The following is a 21,952-nucleotide window of genomic DNA, read 5'->3' as shown; positions in this document are numbered from 1 at the left end:
GCACTGCAGGCCCCAAGCTAGAGGCCCCAAGTTACTAAACACACAAAAAAATCATTTTCATTTTTAGTATGTGTCGAGTCACTCCCCGAAGGAAGAACAGAAAGTTGGACACACACCATGTTGTGTTCACGCTGAGCCTCGAGTGTCAGTCCATTTTGCTTGCTTATGGGAATTCCCCACAACTCACAGTGAAATTGCTCCCCCCATTCACCAGTTTCCTTAAAAAGTGCATGCCTCTCCGACACAAGCCAAATGAGTGGGTGAGTTGTTGTTTATACAAGTTTAATATTTGGAAATGCTCGAGCGTGTTTTCTACTAAGTGTCTGGTAACTACAGCTTGTTGTTTTGTGTTATCTTTGGAGTTATTCAGAGATGGCAAGAAATCGCGTCCTCTTGAATGAGCTCTTCTGACACAAAACGTTCACGGTAGTAGTTTGTTAAAAAACATTACTACCTTTTAATGTGCTGTATTAGAAAGCTAACAATTCATTGTCATTCCTTGTTAGAAATATATTCTTCGAAAATAATTTTCAATACCTTCTAACATGGTCAGCAGTGTTAGGTCCAAGTTTCACAGTTAAAAATAAAATCATGTGTTCAAGACTACGTAGAAAGCATGAAAATTCAGCTTCATACACAGTTAACAAAAGACTCTTGTGTTTCATGACAGTCAGCTGCTTCTTTTGGCTGTTAAGAAATGTAAAAAAAAAAAAAAAAAAAGACGGCCTTCTTGCAATTATGGCCCTTTGTCTCTTTTGAAATGTAAATAATTTACTGCCCTGCTTACTCATTTTTCACCAGTTTGACACATTACTTCAATCACTTTCATGTTTATTGATTGTTTCACACCATTTTGTGGTATTTCTTAACTAAATGGCTTAAAGATACTTTAAATAAAAAAAATGAAGTAACATGCAAAACAAAATAATACTGCAATATTAATCAAAAAGCACCATTGTAATAATTTCTCACTTTATGTATATATTTTTTCTGGTATCATACATATAAATGATATTATGTGACACAAAATTTGAAAACCTCCCTTATTCCAAAAGCATGCATGGTAGGTTTATTGAGCAGTGAATTGTGAGCTTGAAGGTTTCTTTGTGTGCGTGTGTCCTGTTATTGGCTGGCAACCAATTTAGGGTGTACCCCGCCTACTGCCCGGAGACAGCTGCAATTTTTTTTTATTTTTGCACTCATTTGCAGACACTTTTCTATTCATTAAAATTAGATTTACCATGCATTATTATATAGTTGACTTGTCATCTTACGGCTGATCTTTACATGAACATACCAATCACAAAAAGAGCACAATTTAAATTTTGATAAAAGGCATTTTTGAGATTCTTATTAACCATTACGGTGGTGATTACCTTTTAAGCACCAATAAATATTATTTTAGAAATCCAGTATTACGGCACATCCAATAGATGCTCATTGTATTAGATTTTCTATGTTGCAACAGTTGGGTTATTCCTATCTCGCTTTCCTCCACAACATGGATGTTAATTTGCCTCTAGTGAATAAGCAGACATGACTCAACTTGGAACAAAATGAAACGAGTGTTGTGTTATAATAACTGCAATGTAATGACCTTGTGGTAGCCACCTTAAAATGATACTGCACGTGTTCAGCAAGGTGTTCAGGTGTTTTGCACTTCCATTGAAGTGGGAATTTTGGCAACTGACTGGGAACGAAGCCAAAGACGTTTACTCATTACCGTAAGATGTCACGTAAAATGTCAAACATTTGAGAACATTTGCTCAAGAGCACTCCAACAGTCTTCAGGAAGCAGATGGAATAGATATACCATAGCCTCGGTTTACAATTTTATGTCATTTCACATAAAAGGAAGTACTGAATCACTATTTCATGTGCCTTTTTATATCTTTACATCATGATGAAAAATGCTCTAGCCACTACTGCTGACCTAGCCTTGATTGTACTGAGCTTCGAGCTCAGTGGAAATGTTTGATGCAATCAAAGAAGATTTCGATTTTGTACGTTTCGAGAAGTCCAATAGTAATCAGAGTCAGTAAAATACATGACACAATACATGTTTTAATCAAATATATATATATATATATGTATGTAGTATTTGTGGTGTGCATGTGCACCGCGGCAAACCGAACCCACGGGGGGTTTTGGATCTGATAAATGCGCGCGTCCCCGCAGAGACGGGTCGGCGCTCGTTTGCATGTATTAGCTCTAGAATTGCCACAGCCAAGTAACGGTGGAGCAATCAAAGGAACTATAACTGATTTAATGAGCCATTCGCAGTTTGACTGTCATGGCTTAGAGACAAGCATATACTGGCAGGATCAACCAGGTAGCCCTCGCGTCCGGTGGTCTGTGTGTGAATGGGGTGGGAACCGGCGGAACGCGGGCAGGGGTCCCCCGCCCCAGTCGGGCGGCGGGGGGTACCCGCGAGCGTGGCGGAACTCCCGTGGTAGGACATCTATGGGCCCAGGTGGCGGACGGGCGCTCGACAGGGTTGTCTCGGTCTCACGGCAAAAGCGGTTTCACGCGGGGGTGGTGCGCTAGAGGTCGATCCGCAGGCCCAAGGAACCGTCCACCCGAACACCCCGGCGCAAGGCCGGGGCCGGCAGGGGCCCTCCGATGGCGGGTCATGATTGCCAATCGTCAGTGGTTGGTGTGTTGCGGTGGGGCCGGGAGAACCGCTCCTCCTGCGTCGGACCCAAGTCATAGGAATTGCCGTTTTCTCACCCCACCCTTTTGGGGGGGGGGCTGTAGGGAAGTGCCGGCCAACGCTCAGAGGTCGACCCGCAGGCCGAAGGAACCGTCCACCCGAACACCCCGGCAGGAGGCCGGGGCCGGCAGGAGCCCTCCGATGGCGGGTCATGATTGCCAATCGGTCAGTGGTTGGTGTGGTGCGGTCAGAAAGAGGAGATAGAAAAAAAAACGAGAAAGAGGAGATAGAAAAAAAGACAAGAAAGAGGAGATAGAAAAAAAAACAAGAAAGAGATGGGAAAAAATCCTCCGGAGCTCCGTGCCTGGGGGCGGGCTGTGAGTCGCGCCGCGCCCGCCAACAGCGTTACTCGGTCGGATACAATGTCTGCAAGTCACCGTTAGGAAGAGGATTTCGAAGAAATAAGGAGGAAAAATCCTCCGGAGCTCCGTGCCTGAGGGCGGGCTGTGAGCCGCGCCGCGCCCGCCAACAGCCTTCCTCGATCGGATACGTTGTTTGCAAGTTCCCGCTGGAAAGGGCACTTGGAAAAAAAAGAAAGAAAGATATAGAGCTCCAGGGCGGCCGTGTTTGCAGTATGTGTCCGCCTGGCAGCTCTTCTCCGTGGGAACCATTGAGCACTTGCGCTCACGGGGGTGGACATAGAAGAAATTTTTGTAACAAAAAACACGGTTCCTGAAAATGTGCCCCAGGTGTTTTGGAAAACCCGGGTAAACCTCGGAAGTAGGCAAATGACCCTCTGACTAGGGGGGGATCAACTTTTGCCTACTGCAGCGCCCCTAATGTCGCTCGGCGGAACTGCAATGCCCCTGGTCGCCTAAACGCTACCCCTGGTCGTCTAAACGGCACCCTTGGTCACTTAAACGCTACCCCTGGTCTCCTAAACGCTACCCCTGGTCACCTAAACGCTACCCCTGGTCACCTAAACGCTACCCCTGGTCGTCTAAACGGCACCCCTGGTCACCTAAACGCTACCCCTGGTCGCCTAAACGCTACCCCTGGTCGCCTAAACGCTACCCCTGGTCACCTAAACGCTACCCCTGGTCGCCTAAACGCTACCCCTGGTCACCTAAACGCTACCCCTGGTCGCCTAAACGCTACCCCTGGTCGCCTAAAAGCTACCCCTGGTCGCCTAAAAGCTACCCCTGGTCGCCTAAACGCTACCACTGGTCGCCTAAACGCTACCCCTGGTCGCCTAAACGCTACCCCTGGTCGCCTAACGGCTACCCCTGGTCGCATAACTGACCCCTCGCTGGGCGGGGGGTCAACGTTTGCCTACTGGGGCGTCCTCTGGTGGCCTCTCGGCAGGACTGCAAGCCCATATTTGCCTTGCCAATTGAAATGAATGGGGGGATTTTTTTCGTTTTTACCTTTTTTTTCTCGTTCTTTTTGTATTTATTTATTTATTTCAACTTTTACCGACTCAGCCGCCCTCCGGTGTGCCCTCGGCGGTCCTGCAATCCGGTTTTTGCCTACACCAGTGAAATGAAAGGTGGGATTCTACATTCATTTATTTATTTATTTTCTTTGTTTTTCCGGTCCGGGGAGGGTGCTTCCCCTCGGCCACAGCGGCCACGCACGCCGGCGTGACTCCTCCGGAGCCATCCATGTCTGTCACCTAAAAATACTATTTGTCTGTCTAGATCAGGCATGGGCCAACTACGGCCCGGGGCCACATGCGGCCCGTTAAATGTTTTAATCCGGCCCGCCGAACTTGAAAAATATTAAATGAATAAACCTTGTTAAAGTTTTATTTTCTAAACACTGTGTTTTTTCAAAGACAAAAATTGTTGTAATGCTTTTGTTCACTTTCATTTAAAATTAAATGTATTTTTCTTTCCCCCGATGAGGTGAGGTTACCAAAACACTCCATCCATCTGCTCCTGGTCCGGCCCCACTGTCAAATTTTAGACCCCAATGTGGCCCGCCAATCAAAAAGTTTGCACACCCCTGGTTTAGAGTGTTACATCAACCCACCATGCATGTTTTTGAAACGAGGGAGGAAACTGGAGTACAAGGAGGAAACCCACGCAGGTATGGGGAGAACATGGATACTTACTTTGTCTTATTTTTTCATGGTTTATCATATTTACGTGACGAACCTATGAATAAATCTTGTTAAACTTTGTGCGAGTGATATATCATGTACTGCCCTCGTGGTAAAATAAACGAGAGGGTGATTTAATTAAATAAAGTAAAGTAAATTTAATTTGGTGTAATCATCACCACCTTACATGGAAAAAAATAGTATTCAGTACGTGATGGAAGGGCATATACGGTCCTCATAGTAATGGTATTTTTTTTTATGATTAGAGGGGGGGTACTTATTGTGGCAGCACCTGCCAGAATCTGGATCCCCCACCCAGTAACTTTGCCTAGGAAGAAGGGATCCTGCTCAAATTTGCCACATTTACTCAAAATGATCCAATATGTACACAGAATAAATCATTTGATGGTTGGGGTTAATATTTTTGTGATTGGAGGGGGGTACTTATTGTGGCAGCACCTGCCAGAATCTGTATCCCCCCTTGTAACTTTGTTTTGGAAAGAGGGATCCTGCTCAAATTTGCCACACTTACTCAAAATGATCCAATAAGTATGCAGAATAAGTCACTTGATGGGTTGGGTTAATATTGATGGGTTGGGTTAATATTTTTGTGATTAGAGGGGGGGTACTTATTCTGGCGGGTGCTGCCAGAATCAGCATCCCCAGGTAACTTTCCTACTGCGTAAGTGGTCAGTGAATGCACCTCGAGTCCGACGCAGAACGCGAGTGACTTTATTTATTTTTTTATTCTTTTGCTACTCTTGACGCGGCTATCAGTGGTTATAAAAAATACACAAATCAGTCAATTGGTATACAATTACGTGTTCTCTAACAGGATACCACCTATCTGCATTTTGCCACTTAATTTGATCTCGCTGGAAACACGATAGCCCACTTCACTCATCCTCTCCCCTTTTCATCGTGTTTTGATCACTGAAATTCCCTTATGGTAGCTTCATTGATTGCAAAATTTCTTTGGTCTAACGAATGCAAATGCAGGTAATTTCCCCCCAATTTCGGCGGAGTCAAACGCTTACTTTACGTGTTAAATTGTAGCGAATGGTGCGCTGAAAACCACACCGACGAAGACTACCACTTTTATGTAAAACCTAGTTTAAATGGCAGCAAATCAAAAACACAAAATCATACATTCTTCGTGCCTTTCAATGAAAACAAACGTAGTAACATCGCGACGCCTTCAGTCAATGCGTGCGCGCTCCCGCGACAGAGGATAGAGATTTTTTTCGGGGGTAAGTACTTTGGCACGACACCGGCATCGAGCGGCAGACCACTTCCGCAGTTGATGTCTGGGCACAGAGACGAGAGGCCGCTGCTAGCGGAAAGGTATTCTGTCAAAGGACACCGCTTTGTTTGTTGCTTTGTCAGGCATCTCTACGCTTTCTGACGAACCTTAGTGCTCGGGCAAAAGTGTCTATGGAGGGGTTTAACAACAAAAGGGAAGCGAGCTGCTTCCTGTCTCCCATTGTTATCTGCCGTTAGCTAGCTTAGCTCAATGTTGCTAGTCATTTGCATGACAACAGCGAAAACTAATAATAGCCTGGTTTAACAATCAAGGTTGATATTACTTAGCTTTTTTTTGTGTCGGGACTCTTTGGCATGTGTTCTTTTGGAGCATTTAGAAGATTATGAAGGTCTTTTTGTGGACGCGATCCTTTGACACGAATGCTGTAGTGATCCTTTGTATTAAGAAAAAAAGACGATTTGTAGTGTTTCCCATTGCATGCTGTGAATGGAGCAAGTACTCTTAAAAGTACATTTGTCGTCATTTAAGAGGTGCCTGCACTACATTTCTTGTCAACAGCGAGATAACTGAGAATGCTGCTTTTAAAGTCACCCCTGTTTGGGAGCAAAATGTGTGTGTATTATTGTTCATAGTGATCAAAGACGACACAAAATGGTGAATTAATCCACCGTTGGATTTTATGCCAAAGTGATGGACAAATTTTAGGGTGTTTTTTAGTGCTTTCGTTCTGCACTGTTTAGGTCCAACACCGCGATGAGACACAAGACAATGAGTTTTGATTCAAAATACTTTATTTGCTCTGTTCAGGTTCAAGGGTCATGCTTCGTAAGTGAACAAACATGGAAGGAAAAGGCCCGTACCGCATCTACGATCCTGGTGGGAGTGATGTCAAGACCAGGGATGAGGCTGCTGGAGGAAGCAGCTATCGACAGCTCCTGGAGGAGAACAGCATGCTGAGAGAGAGGATGAAGGGTCTAAAGAGCCTGGGTAAGCTTGTATGAGTGTCCACTATGGATGCTTGCTGCTCATTGATGTTTGTTGTACTAGGAAGGGGCATGCAAATTAATTTAAGACTTAGTGTTGTGGCTGGCAAAGGCCAAACTAGCTGTCAGTCAGTGTTGTAAGGCACGCAATTAGTGCATCATTCACAACAGATTTAAGTTAATTATTTTCTAGTTTAAAACCAGACTTTGCTGACTTGTAATTTTGCACAATATATTTGGCCCTGAATTATTTGTGGTCTCTCAAGTTTGCTGCAGAGTGGTGAAATCTATTGGGTTTTTTTGGTTTAATGTATGGGGCAACAATATGGAACCTCATTGAGACATCTGTCACAGCAATCAAATCGATTATTAGAATTAATACTATGTTTAAATGACACAGTATTTTATATATGAAATGCTGTAAATTGTCTTTCATTTGTATAGCGCAACTGTGGGTTCAGTATCGTGCTCAAGGTACTTTGACATTGTCACAATGGCCGGGGTTACAAAGCAAAAAAAAAAACTTTACCGCTGACCCAATTCCGCTGTGAAGGGAGCAAGGTTATTGTCGTTAGTGAAATAATTAAAACAAAAATTCATAAAACATTTTGTCAGTGAAATGAAAATGACGGTTCAAAAAAAGTACTAACTGAAAATATATTTAATGTTTAACTGTAGTTTTGGTTAAAATGTCCTTCATTTTTGTCTTTGTCAATTAATATATTTTATGAGTTTACGGAGGTATTTTAAACGTATTTATTTCATTATTACGGTATGGCTGCATAGAACATGGGATTACGAACAGTTCTTTGGAAATTGGTAATTTACTGTGTTACTCAATAATTTGTGACTTTTTTTTTTTAAATCTTGCACTGAACTCATTATCTATATATCGATCTATCTAAAACAAAACTAAAACAAAGTATTTTAGACAAAATAAATACAAGCAAACCTATTCCTAAAACTAATACTAGCTGAATTTTAAGAACAAAAGTCAAAACAAAATAAAAATGAACTGTAATGAAAAATCCCAAACTATTATCACCCTGGTAGGGAATCACATGTCTAAATACATGAAATCAGACATCCGTCGAACTTCCACAATGATTGCTGTCATAACAGATTCACTGACAATCAAACGATGCACGTATAGGCGAGACTGACATGGAGGGAGTAAAAACAAAAAAATGTAGTAAAACCTGAACATGGGTAGTTTTTGCCTATCACACTGCCTGTGACTCATGTAAGGAGTGTTTCTTGTTCTTCAAAGCATCCTATTGAATTGTTGTGGCTGATATTTTCTGTGCAGGCGACTTGCTCGAAGAGTCTCAATTAGAGGCGTCGAGGCTTCGTCAGCGCGTGGAGGAACTTGTGAGAGACAACGAGGCCCTCAAGTCCTCCAGCCTTGCTGCCAGTCTGTGCGCGGGTGGACACGCTCAGACTGAAACCCAAAGTAGGTCTCATTCATTTTCATATTTATGGTTGATAATATAATTGATAATTATACAACTCAGGTGTTGACAGTGTACCCCCCACCCCAATTTAAGGTAAACCTTGTTTGCATCCCGCCGCTGAGCCGAAAGAAGCAGATGCAAGCTGTTTAGCAAGGGCCATGCAAGCCAACAGACTTAACGTGAGTGTCAACTTTGTGAGGATTACAACATTTCAACTTTCATTGATGGGGGTGTTTGCAGGTGTTTCCTAACTCTAAGGCTTTTACAGGACGCCTTATCGGAGTTCGAAGTGGTCAATATGGACAGGAGGACGTCGGATGCCTTGACTGTATGTACCAATCTGATATTTGTAACTTGAGCTTTCATGTTAGAAGTCAAATGTAAGATCATCACTGTTTAGATAAAGTCTCTGATAAATGTGTCATATACTCAGGTGTGTATGTACACCATTTTCTCAATAGCCGTTTTCCCAACAATAGAAACCCATGATGAAGTAACTCTGTACCGCATTCAATACTGGCAGTTCTATCCTGAGTCAACTAGGGGAAAGTCCAGGATTATTACTGACTGGAATCACACATGATTCAGTCACATGCTGCTTCCTAAGGAATGTGGTCATTGGATACTGCGCCAGAATACTACTCAATAAAAATAACTACGATTACCACATGTGACCTGTGTATATGTGGTTAAATTGTTAGTCACTATCTGTATCTTTTTTTTTTCCCTCAACAAGCTCAACTGGTTTGACAGAAGTAGTAGCACTATGACTCCTACAGCGCGAGTCCTTTTGAAATGCATATTATCCTTGCTCATTCAGCTTGAAAGGAAAGATTGATTGACTGACTTGTTAACAGGGTGGGTGTGCTTAATTTCAGGCCCGTTCTGCAATCGGAGTCATCCCCCTTCTGCCTCAGGAGAACGTTGAGCTGGCGAGCCAGCTGAAAAAATTGGAGAGCTCCTTCAGCATATTCGCGGAGGAGTCCAATCCAAACCAGCTGTTAGCTCACCTGGGTCGAATGGCTGTGGAGTTTCACCATCTTTCCTCGAAGGTCCAAAAGAATGAACTGCGGACGTCCCTCCTACAGGTATGTGGTCTGATGGGCTTTCACAAATCTCAGTGCAAATATTTGATTGGGTTGGCAATACTGTTTCTGAGGTTGCATCGAAGCCATAACAAAAGACTAGGTGTCTTCTGTTTTAAAGGGTGTAGAGTTGAGAAATCGACATCCAAACAAATTACTCCCAACATGTAACGCCTTCGAGGGCATATTTGCACGGCATATACATAAATGTGTTGGTCTTATAGGTTCGACTTGAATTCATATAAAAGCAAATGAAGCATGAATTATTAATGAGTTTTTTTTTTTATCGACTTTAATTAGAGTTCTTCCTTAAACACATGCCCCGTTTTAAGCATTGACTACGGCAACTACACGAAAGACCAAAAAAAAACGTGTGGTGTAAACATAAGTCAACAACTCATAATTCAGATTAGAACAATATTGCAAATAAATCTGGCGCTTTATCGCCTTAACTTTTTATGTTTCATGGAATGGTGATGGGTAAACGCTTAGGCTGTGCTACTTAAGCAATTTAATTAAATAAATTAAATATACATGCCAAATAGATTAAAAAATGTTCCTGACCAACCAAAATGAAACAAATTTCCCAAATCTCAGCATTTGTGATTTGCAATCTGCATTCTACTATATTGGGATGTCAATTTGAATTTGATTAATTTTTCAGCCGAAATCAGGATGTCAGTCCTTGGTGACTTTTTCACCACATTTGGCTTTTTCAGGCAGATTGTCTTTACTTTTTAGCTGGATGATTCCATATTTGTATTTATTGTGTCAAGATTCATACTGTGATTTTTTTTTTTTCCTGCAGTTCAAACTGCATTTTTCAACAGAGGAGGCTCATACCACATGAAGTTTTTTTTTGTTATTGCACAACGGATTTTGATAGGGGTTTATGCAAATTGAGAGAGAGAAAAAAAATCTGTTTGCAATTGCACGTCACATAGGAAGCTTTGTGTGTGCACTTGAATGTACCTCATAAGACTAGGTGGCATTACTTCATTCTGTTTATACAGCTCTGTCACTTAAATAACAATCTCTCTTAGTGTTGGCAGCTGGATGACATAGACCATATTTACAATGAATCGTGCCAATTCTTTTTGTGCAGACTCTGTGTGAACAGCTCAGAGAGGAGAACAATGAGCTCCGGAAAAAAATGGAAGAGGATCACCATATCAGGAATCGAGATTTGGAACAGCTGAGGTAGTGTGTGTGTGTGTTTTTTCCCCTTTCTTTTAATTTGACTGCGCTTTATGATGCTTTTACTGTTTGTATTTTCTTCCCCAACAATGAGCTGAAGATAACTTAATTTATTATTTTTTTTGATGATTCTATATATTTTATATCTACTTTAATCCCATAGCACTTTGAGGTTGTTCAGTGTGCGCTTAGAAAAAAAATATGTAATATGTTAATTGAATCTTCAAATTTTCATCAGTGTTGAGTAATTTAATGGAAAGTGAGTATAAACACTGTCCAGTTACATGAGCACTCCCTGCATGATGTAATCTGTAATGCAAGAGCTAGATGGAAACGTCTGCATGTTTAAAAAGCAGTCATACTAATTTTTCAGAAATTGTTTGATTTTCCATTATTATTATGGTTGTGGTGTTGAACTGCACTCCATCTTGCATGACCTTCCTGACCGTTCTGCTTATGTGCGCGTTGGGAAATTTTCAATTATTATCAAACAAGCAAATCTGTAACCCTGTGACAAGAAAATAAATGTGAGTTGCAGCCCTTAATGTGTGATCAGTTCCACATATCTTTGGGCTGCGTTCCAGTTGTGCATGCTTTCACTTTTGTAAGGGAATATTACAGTAGTGTGTGTGGACAATGTTCCGCCTTTTGGGCATTGTAGGGTGTTCCCAAAATGCATCTGAGAGCTAGACCGGGGCCTCGTTCAATTGCTCAACAAAATGTTTATTGCACTGGTGCTTTCAGGCAGGAGAATCAGAAACTGAAGGAACTCGTGACAGGGGGAGCAGCAGTGGCGTCAACATCAGCTGCCGCAGCAGCCTCATCATCGTCGTCATCATCTACGGCAGCGTCTGACACTGAAGCTCCCGACACCAAAGATGAGACAGTTAAGGAGGAATGCGCTACGGTGAGACCGAAGCAAGAAGCCTCCACCCCTCAGAAGGTATCTAAAATGAAATGATGGAGCTGTATTTTTTGACATGAAAACTGTCATACATGTTTAGGCAATATTTTATCCTCTTAGGTCATGCATAGTGACAGATCTACGGCAATCAGCGAAACCTAAAAGCCAATCTTAAGAAGTGCAAAGCAAAAAAACAATCACAATTGTTGAAACTCACTGATTTAATTTGTTCCACTTGTATTTAGCATTTCACCGTGGGCCGTACTGTATGTAATGCAGGAATGTTCTGTGTGCCCCCAGAGTGGAAAAGCTGCTGAGAAAAGCCCAAACAAACCTTGTGACGTTGAGGTGTATGAAAAGAAGATCAAGCTCCTAGAGAAGCAACGAAAAGATGTGAGTCTCTCCCTCTTTTTATCGCAATCCTGCAATTTAATAGCAATGTATGTTCAATGAGTTTCCTTTCTGCTGGTTTGTTTGGCATCATGTGCTGCACAGGTACTGGAGGTGAACAAGCAGTGGGATATTCAGTGGAATTCAATGAAGTCTCAGTTTGAACAGAAGGTACAGTAATGACTAAGGTTGCCATGAGGGTGAAAGGAAACATTGCTGTGCCCTCTGGTAGTAGATGACGTATATTTCAGTTTGACCACATTCCACTCAAAGTAGTAACTAAGGAAAATTAACATTTATGGGTTTTTTTTTTTGTACAAATGGTTTGGACGTTATGACGCGTGAGTGCTAATGCTTTTGTTCAATGCCATGACAGTTGTCCTCTAACGTTGTGTGACTTTGACTATTATTCCGAAAAATGAATTTAAATGCCACAAGTGCGAGCTGTTAGAAAATAGATTAGCAACAGCTGCTCGTCCACAATAAAATTTATGGACCCTTGTAATGGTCTTTACATTGTTAATGAAAGTCGTTATTAGACGAATAGTTTGAGAGTCAAGTCACTAAATGGCACCTCGATTTGAAATGACAGATTGCAGCGGAGCAGCTGTTTGCTGTTCAGTGGAAAAGACACACTCTTGCAATAGCTAACCTATCTCATGCACACTTACCACACACGCTGTCAGTGAGAATTCCCCTCAACCGCTGTTGTATCTGCTGACCTGCTGCTGTGGTGCAATCAGTGGGGAGCAGACACACACGCGGAGACGGATAGACGCACATTCTGTAATCACACCCTCAATCACAAACAAACTTGCCGCTTCTTCGTGATGGGCACACCATGTTGCTTTGGTTCAACCACAAAAGCCTATCTATATCCATTTGCGTCAGTAGGCTTGTTGTTATTGAACACACAAATGGAAGTGACGTTGCCGATGTGTTCCTTCGTGTGTTTTCATTTGCATACCTAGCTCATGTTGATCCAATTAGAATAATACACACCCCTCACAGGTGCAGTTAAACATCACGAAATGGATTTTCATAGTACATGATCCTCTCGCGGTAAATGCTTTTAACTTGCAGATAACTGACCTCAGGCAGAGGCTAGCTGATTCTCAGAAGACTGTGCTTGAACTGGAGGCGGAGCGAGAGCAGAGGCAGCGCGACTACGACAAGAAGCTGCTGTTGGCAAAGTCCAAGATTGAAAATGTGCAGGTGAACATAATTGAATACAAAATGTAAACTCAAGCCTCAGGACACGCCTTTTGAAAGCATCGGGGCTACGTTTCAGGGTGAGAAGGAGTGTCTAAACACCGAGACTACCGAGTTGAAGCAGAAAGTTCGCTACCTGCAGGACCAGCTGTTGCCTCTCAGCAAACAAAGAGAGTACCAGGAGAAGGAAATCCAACGCCTCAACAGGGTCAGTGAAAGGATTTTTATAGGTTTGTAATTTAGGGCTGAACAAGTGTGAAAATAATGTAATTAATCCCTCGATATTGCCATTGCATTTAACTTTTATGTCCTCTTCCCATTTTTTCTTTTTTTTACAAATCCAAGCAATAAATTAATCTGTATTACAATAAAATAATTTTTATTCTACACAAATCTTTTGGTCTTAAAGATTAGGCTTACGCTTGCAGTTTTTTAAGCGGTCACTATGAAAACTTCACAAAATTGTACAAAACACATGTGATGCAAACATGCCAACAAATCTGTGGCTTTATTTATTTTCCAGGCTTTAGAAGACGCCTTAAATTTGCATGCCCCTTCATCCTCCCAACAACAACCTGGCCAGGATGCTGCCAATAACCTGAAGAAGCAGGAACTACTCACCCAAATTGCTGTTCTAAAAGAACAGGTCTGACAAAAGATGAATTTAATTATGACATTCTGCTGCAATCGAGCATTCATATCCTCATCTGCTATGCGCAATTTCTGGAAACCAGGTGAAAATCTTTGAAGAAGACTTCCGAAAAGAACGCAGTGACAGGGAGCGAATGAATGAGGAAAAAGAAGACTTGAGGCGGCAGGTGGAGCGACTGCAAATTCAGATTACGAATTTGACCAATCAGGTAAACAACTTGATGAGTCAATTGAGGATTATGATTGCACGAACGCATCCGAACAGAGTTGGACCGCCTGAGTTTGTGCTTCCTGTGTTGTCTTACAGCTGCATCAGGCGCAGAATGAATGTCAGCGTGAACACACAGAGCGATGCAAGCTCGAAAGACTGCAGATGCAGCATCACAAGCAGGTAGTGTGTGACAGTACGTCCAGAAAGTGTCAGTCTGTGAAAGAGTTTGCTTTTGATAGCTGGTAAAGTATGTCAGAACAATTCCAGAGCCCAGGCAGTCACCGCATGATTTTATGCTTGCGAACTAGCGCCCTCTTGTGACCAGTAAAAGTCACTCTTCTTAAGTGTACCGGATCGAGACAAGAGCCTGACTCCACTTCTCATGTTTGTCAGTGCATCCGGGCTTCAGCAGTGGTCCACGCCATTACCGGGCCGCGTCTGTGCTCACTCAGTTTAGCATCCATGCACTGATTGGGGATCACATGTGTACTTGTGATCCCTCGTAGGGGCAGCAGCAGGAAAGACGTACCTCAGACCCCACTTCAGGCTCAGTGAAAGGCCCGCTGAGCCCCCCCTACTGTGGTCCCTTTGTGCAGGTGGGACCGCAGGGCCTTGAGGGCTGGCCCGTACACTTCCATCCCCGGATGCCCAATGCAGCAGGCGCCACGGCCGCAACCGCCACAGCTCCGCCCCCCATACGAGACTTCCAGCCTGTCACCCCGGTAAGGGTCCTCAAAGGTCCCTATGTCTGTCTGGCTGACAGAACCAGGCTCTCTCTTCTGCCTCTATGCCCGTTTTAGGTTGAGGAGGAACAATTGGGTCTTCCACCTAATTAATACCGAGTGACAAGGCTCTACAGACTTCCATTAGTACAGTTTGACAGCGACTCTGGGCTTTCTGGTTGCGGCGAATAGTGTTGATATATTTAGTAGCTTGAATGACAATGTCGTTGTGTCTTTCAGGGTTTTCCGTGGCAGTCGTCGTCATTTCTACAGCCCAGAGGAGCTAGAGCGGTGGGGGAAAGCTCACGACCGGCGCCAGATAATGCAGGTAAACACTGGACCAGGGATTGACTATGTCGGTATTTTTGTCAGTTAATATTTAAATATATATATATATTTTTTTTTTTTACATAGAACTTTTGCAACATTTAAATTAACAATTTCAATAGAATGCTCACATTTTGACATTTTTTTTTAGAAATAATAAAATTTGTACTATTTTTAACAATGTTATATATATATTGTATGTAAGGTTTTTTTTAATTTTTTTTTTTTTTTTTTACAATTATGCCAATTTTGTCATCGTGGAGTATTAATCAAAATTGAATTTCGATTAATTGCACATGCTTAATTTGCACCTGCAGAAAAGAACAGAACAAAACCCTTTAAATCACTGTCACAATTTTCACCTCTAATCTGTGTATGCTCCCATTTTATTTACCCATTTCAAACACATGTTGGCTAATTCAGCTGTTTTTTCAGCTCTGGAGATTTTAGCCTCCCTCACATTGGCGCACTCTACAATGCAGTAGAATGAGCCATTTTGTATAAAACAAGAATTTTAAAAAAACATTTCTGGAATGAAGTTGCAGCAGTCACTGGAATCAACTCAAGAATAACCTTGGGGTGACTGATTGAAGAAAACGTCAAATCGGTAGTGTGGGAAGAATTTTGACGTCAGAAGCTGAAAAACTGCTGAACAAATTCAAATGCGTTGGCTTCTGTGGTGATACCGAACCTGATTGAATGACAGTGATGCTTCTTTGTTGCTGCCTCTTCTGCATTCTAGACCTTCCTCCATCATTATTTGGCCTATTAAAAGTATTCAAATACTTTTTAATGCCTCACAGTATAATTAGCTGTCACCTAGTGGTATTCATTAGCCTATTGGCAGCCGCTACACTTTTTTTTTTTTTTTGATGTGATGCCATATAATGGTATGTTTTATACAAAAGTAGCAAAGTGTGTGGAAATGCCGAGATGGCTTTTGACAGTATGTTACCTATGTCCACCTGCAGACCAATCCACGGCGGCGGCAGCGGCGGCTGCAGCGGCTGCAGCGGCGGCAGCCACCGCTGCAGCTGGAGGAGGAGGAGGAGCAGCTGCAGCAGCAGCAGCAGCAGGAGGAGGAGGAGGAGGAGGAGGAGGAGGTTTTGGAAAAAGGGAGCGACAGAATATAGATCCCGGAAAGCACTAAAGTGTCACCACCTGATGGAAATTGGGTCGTAGCATGAAATCAGTTTGTTTTGATTTGAAAAGGTGTGATTTGATCTATAATTTTCCTACTGAACTGTAGATATCCTATTGTAATGTTGTTTATACTTGCGTTTTATAAGGCTATTTGTGGAACACTTCGCAATTCTGAATATAAACATGAACTATTTAGATTTTTTTTTTTTTAAATCATGAACTGAAATCTTTTGTTTAATAGGTTGGATACTTAACACTCCTTTTTTTTTTTTTTCAAGAAAATCAAACTTTTTATGTTGTGCTCTGCAACAACTTGACTTAGCAACTTGTAGGGTCACAGCAAGTCGTTCCCCCGTATGAGAAAAACTATTCTCATTCCAACAATGGATGCCAACGTAGGTGAATTCAATCACTGAATTTACAAAGTAAATGTTACTTGACTTAAGAAGACTTCTGCAGTACGTTGATGTGATAGAAACGTCTCATTTGTGTAACTGGTCAAAATGTGGTTGTTGCATACAAACATTTGGGTAAAGGGGGTGGGAGGGACTGGGGGTTTGGAGGGGATTTTGACGTATCACACCAAAAACATATTTGTGATTGATAATTTATTTATAACCTGCTGTTTTGATAGTTGCATTGACTAAGTGTGAATCATTGTCTTTCAGTAATGCTGCTCAATGTTGTTAGTGTATTCCCGATATATTGTAGCTATTGTCATTTGTGTCAGACACAACTCATACACAAGCCTTTTTTTTTTCACCATGATGATGGACCTAATCTCATTAAACAACCTATGAATTTATTTGACCACCTATGTCACTATCTTGTTATCTCGTGCACATTTTTTTAGCCCTGTGCAGTATCCAACAGTTAGGCCGTTTCTTATAGTTGTTAATTTATTTAGTACAGATTGTCACAGCAGAAGTCTGGGTTCATTTTTTTACCCCTCCCTTGCTGGAACACCAAGTCAAGAGTCCTGATGTGATGCGCTAGAGGCAACTTAAGTTTTGGTTTTTTTTAAACGCATTGTCTCAAAATCACACCAATGTCACAACGGAATATTCACTAGGATTTCTTGCGTATCGAACGTTATGAGGTAGTCAGTCGAAGGGCTTCAAAAATTGTGCAGAATCCGAGATTATTTCATTTTTAACAATTAGGTTACCGAGAACCGAATCGGATTGGTGCGAAGTGAAGGGAGACGTGCACTTTTGAAATGGTATTCTTTGATATTATTTTTGGTTTGCAGCCCCTTTTCTGTTTTGTTGTAGGCAAAAGCACATGTGAGACCTTTTGTATATGACTGGCTTAATAAATCTATTCTAAATGTTTACTTTGTATGATGCATACTGCTATTATTTTTCTTTCATTTGCGGCCTCCACAAAGAAGTCAATGCATGTTAGCCGGACCAGCGCCTCCTTGACGGGTTTATGCTAATGAATACATGAGCTTTTGTGTATGGATGTGGCTTCATACTGAAAATAATTTACAACAAATCCAGGACTCAATTTGATTTTCGTGACCGAGACCCTCGCTTTTGTGACTTTAAGTTTTTCTTTCATTTCTCTGAACACACGTGGATGTCAGATGGACATATATAACCTACTATGAAAAATACTAAAACTCAATTATTGACAAAAAAAAAAAAAGTAAATAAAATGAAAACTCAAAACTGTTATAACTAATGTACTAACATGGCCCATTCCAGGTAAAAGCTCTCTCTTGCCACTTATGTGTCCACATTTAATTTCAAGATAGAAACATGACATCATTCCCACAGCCCTCACACATGATCTGCATTTCAGTAACACATTGCAAACAAGTGCTGAGTTGTCATAAGTTTATTAGAAGTAGTTGACATTGAGGCTGTATATGCCAGCAGGTCCCAATTTGAGAAGATAACATGATGCTGTGGGAAAACAAGACAGCTTGAATGCACTGAAAAGCCGGCCTTGAATCTCAGACTCCAAAGAGGCTCCACAGATATTCTGTTTTCAAACCTCTTCTTCATTTAGCATGCCACCTTCACAAGTTATAGAAACTGCTAGATTTACATCAACTTGACTACATCTGGAAAACGGTTTGACTGGACAACCTAGTTGAAAAACTCTTCTGTGTAACGCTGAAGTAAGTATTTGCGTATATCAGCCCGCACCTCAGAAACATTGACAGCGGGGTGCCATCTCATCACGGGTTTTCCATCCGGGCCCACGAGGAACTTTTCAAAGTTCCACTTGATGTCGCTGACTTTCATCGGATCCCAGAATAGTCTGTTGGTGGGGTTACCAAAAGTGTCTGAGACTGGAGGACAGGAATTCTGTTGAGAGGCCCAAGTACACACAGGTAGGTGAGGAATGAGAGCGACCTTTCACTATTTAGACGTGTGTTTTTGCAAAGCTATGATAGTCAACATTGTGGTTCTGAAGCATTTGAACATATGAAGACTGAACATCAGGTGTCCAAAGCATGACCCTTGAGGTACTCCACATTTAATGGCCATTCGATCAGATTTGATATTTCTAATCGTCACAAAATAACTCCTCTCCTCCACGTAGGACCAGCACCATTTTAGAACTGCTACGTCTAATCCCACCCACCCAAGTTTCCAGCCTGCCCCACAGCATATTATGATCAACTGGAGCTGAACTGAGATCCAATAAAATTATCACTGACACAAGGAGGGTGTCCGTGTTCAATCTCGTGTCATTTAGTACGTTAATAAGTGCTGGTTTTGTATTGCGATGAGTTTGGAAACATGATTAAAATGTATCGAAGAGTCCATTTGTGTTAAAATTTTTTTTATTAAAAATCACTTTCTCAACAATCTCGGTTAAGAAGGCAAAGTTTGAGATTTGCTGCAAAAACCTACCTTGAGAAAAGTATAAACCTCATGCTCGTCTTTTCCATTCACATCACCTTTCTCAAACAACAGGAAGTTGGGAACAAAGTTGTTGCCGGGTCTGACATGCCTGGAATTCAGACGGGGAAGCTTATCAGAGGTTAGTCCTTCAACACTTCATGAGCTGCACCTTGGAAGCTGGCCCGAATTCCCTTCTAGCTCCAGTCCAGTGCAGAGACTGTGAAGTGCTTAGAAGATGACTGATAGAATACGAGATGGGAATTCTCCAGTGAAAGGGCACTAAAAGAATGACTGATTGTAAGAAGAAGATTAAATAAAGCCTCGCTGACTGACAGGATTTAGAGTTATTGCAAATTCTAGAGGCAAATGTAACAGTACACTTCGAGCTTCCCTCACTAAAATGTAAAACCTTGGAGGAAAAAAACAAGTATTATTTTACTATTTCTTACTTTAACGCTGGCAGGATCTCCCGGTTACTCCCTGGTTCCTGTTTCCCAAACTGATTGCTAGGGAAGCCAAGGATAGTGAGTCCGTGAATATCCATCTCCTCCTGAAGTGCATTCAGCTCTGCATAAACCAGGAGGTACATTTCACACACTTAAAATATCATCCTTAATAAATTCTATGCTTCTGAGTGTGTGTGGTCACTTACCCACGTACTGAAATGTGTAACCTCAGTACGTGGCCACGTTGACAAAGAGGAGAGTCTTTCCTGCGAACTGACTGAAGTTAACAGCTCGACTGCCATTCAAGGACTTGGCCTGGTATTTGTGGATGCTACCATCTGCGGGCGGTTTGCACCACTAGGGTGTGACACACATGTAAATTCTGACTGATGATAGGTGTGAGGGGAACGGAATAATTATTTGCAGAAAAACATGCATGGACAATTAATAAGAATAATGAAATCAATTTGTACAGCTTTTATCTGAAATCTCAGATGCTGTTGATGCTTACAAAACTACAAGTTCAAATATTTACTAAGTTAACAACACTAACAGAAGTAATTATGTTAAGTAAGTATTTATAAGCATTTTATCTGACTGGTACTTGCCACTTTTATCCATTTAGTCTTATCTGCTTCCCTTCAAACTCAAGTCATCTAAAACCTGACAAGTCAAAAGTAACTGTAGAACTAAATTGCTATCCACCGGACGATACTTCTGATTCTATTTGTAAAGTTTGAGAATGAATCACAAAGATTAGTGTTGAAGAGAAGAAACATTGATTGATTCATATCCCGATACTTGCCAATTGGCTTCCGGTTCGGTTGAGATGCGATTTCAAAGTTTTACTACTTACCAACATATGTTATTTGAAACCTTCGTGCTTGTCTTTTAGTGATCCCGAGATCCAAAAAGAAGTCTGTAGGTTCTAGAGAGTTTTCTATTCAGGCACCAATGCTCTGGAATGCGCCATCCACAGATATTAGAGGCGCCGCCACCTCAGTAGAAATGTTGAAAACACGACTAAAGAATTATTTTTATACTTCTGCATTTAGTTGAACTATTTGTTGGCCTGTTTACTGCCGCTTCTATTCTCTTTTCCGTCCCCTCTTCCCCCGGCTTGGGAATAAAGTGGTGGTGACCGATTTGGAAGTAGCTGATTTGATTCTAAACGGTACAAGATAGATGGTTGACCACATCCTTGGAGGTGCTGCTAAGGAGATTACAGCTCTGATCAACTAAAATTGTATCGCATCGTTATATGTGTCAAATGTTGCCCACTCTGCATCCATTGCAGCCTGATCATCCTGGAAGAGGGATTCCACCATCTGTGTACCCTTGTCAAGTTTTCTCACTTTTCCCCAGATGAGTTTTTTTTTTAAAAGTTTTTCCTTGCCCTCCTTGGGGTGAAGATTAGGGGATGTTGATTGTGGGTATGTGAAGCCCTTCAAGACTTTCTGTGATTAAGGGCTATACAAAACATTTTGACTTGACTTGATTTAATGTTGGTCATGATGGTACTTGGAGAACTACGCCTTTTTTAAGTAGCACAGTACCACCAAAAAAAAAGAAACACTGATCCGTGCGGGGTTTTTTTTAACTTAGTGTGAAAAGTTCAAGATCCTGTGCACTATGATTATTAATTATTTCATATTATATATTACTGTATTACTAATAGTGTGCTATATAATTCTCCTGGCCTGGATAAGTGCAAGGTTACAAAAACGCCACCTAACACTGATTATTACAACGAACGCCCTATTATTAGTACGGGAACTCCCCCAAACTACAAGTCGATGTTGTTAGGAGTGCAACTAAGACAATATATTTACACAGTCGTTACCTGAGTGAGCGGAGCTCCTTCGGCTTTGCAAGGCCGGAGCGGGCCAAGAAGCAGGAAGAGCAACAACGGAGACGGCAGCTTCCACATCACGTCCACTTGACATCTGGGGAAATGTCTGTGTTTCTCTCTGAGGTTGGGAAGGCGGCGTGAGAGGCAGAGACGTAACAACTGGTTGGCATGAGGACGCTCTTTAATGACGTCATTGAGTGCAAGTCGGTGCAAATATATCGATTATTATTCAATGGGAGAAGTTACATCATGTATGGTGTATCCAGCTGTCACTTTTTGTTAGCCCTTCATATTTAGCAGCGATTAACAATTGCACATTTGTGTGGAGAAAGAAAAATCATTACCTAAATGGGAAAATTATTTGTTTGCAGAGGTCAGAATGTCCTTGATACCTGATAATATTTTCAAGAAAGTAAGGGGTTTTAAATTTGTACTTGTATGTATGTAACTATTCAGTTACAAAATTGCCGGACAAACTCTCCAAATTCTT

The 21,952-nt window shown here is 41.7% G+C and overlaps 2 protein-coding genes across 5 annotated transcripts; one reads left to right on the top strand and one right to left on the bottom strand.

The window, feature by feature from the left end:
- Nucleotides 1-119: 119 nt before the first annotated feature.
- tnip1 (TNFAIP3 interacting protein 1) lies at nucleotides 120-17,641 on the top strand. 4 transcript variants are annotated; one of them, XM_088294484.1, is made up of 18 exons: nucleotides 120-260; nucleotides 6,829-7,008; nucleotides 8,314-8,457; nucleotides 8,552-8,637; nucleotides 8,727-8,786; nucleotides 9,337-9,546; nucleotides 10,649-10,743; nucleotides 11,485-11,683; nucleotides 11,945-12,037; nucleotides 12,140-12,205; nucleotides 13,118-13,249; nucleotides 13,326-13,454; nucleotides 13,770-13,892; nucleotides 13,981-14,106; nucleotides 14,205-14,288; nucleotides 14,615-14,830; nucleotides 15,071-15,158; nucleotides 16,129-17,641. In XM_088294484.1, exons 2-18 carry the CDS (start codon nucleotides 6,861-6,863, stop codon nucleotides 16,305-16,307), a joined length of 2,178 nt encoding a protein of 725 aa, XP_088150610.1. In that variant the 5' UTR covers nucleotides 120-260; nucleotides 6,829-6,860; the 3' UTR covers nucleotides 16,308-17,641. The 4 variants fall into 4 exon arrangements, with proteins under 4 accessions (XP_088150610.1, XP_088150611.1, XP_088150609.1 ...); XM_088294485.1 differs by lacking the exon at nucleotides 120-260 and adding an exon at nucleotides 5,958-6,101 and having other exon boundaries at nucleotides 14,705-14,830; XM_088294483.1 differs by lacking the exon at nucleotides 120-260 and adding an exon at nucleotides 5,958-6,101.
- A 489-nt stretch (nucleotides 17,642-18,130) lies between these two features.
- Nucleotides 18,131-21,633, bottom strand: gpx3 (glutathione peroxidase 3). The gene is made up of 5 exons (XM_088294072.1): nucleotides 21,454-21,633; nucleotides 19,817-19,967; nucleotides 19,614-19,731; nucleotides 19,174-19,273; nucleotides 18,131-18,621 (listed from the first exon to the last, which is right to left on the bottom strand). Exons 1-5 carry the CDS (start codon nucleotides 21,538-21,540, stop codon nucleotides 18,400-18,402), a joined length of 678 nt encoding a protein of 225 aa, XP_088150198.1. The 5' UTR covers nucleotides 21,541-21,633; the 3' UTR covers nucleotides 18,131-18,399.
- Nucleotides 21,634-21,952: the final 319 nt, after the last annotated feature.

This window comes from Idiotropiscis lumnitzeri, chromosome 4 (assembly GCF_059441095.1).
Source record: "Idiotropiscis lumnitzeri isolate Australia: NSW breed Sydney's pygmy pipehorse chromosome 4, RoL_Ilum_1.0, whole genome shotgun sequence".
NCBI lineage: Eukaryota > Metazoa > Chordata > Actinopteri > Syngnathiformes > Syngnathidae > Idiotropiscis > Idiotropiscis lumnitzeri.
The sequence above is the reverse complement of the archived record's forward strand: the minus strand, read 5'-3'. Positions and strand labels throughout refer to the sequence as shown.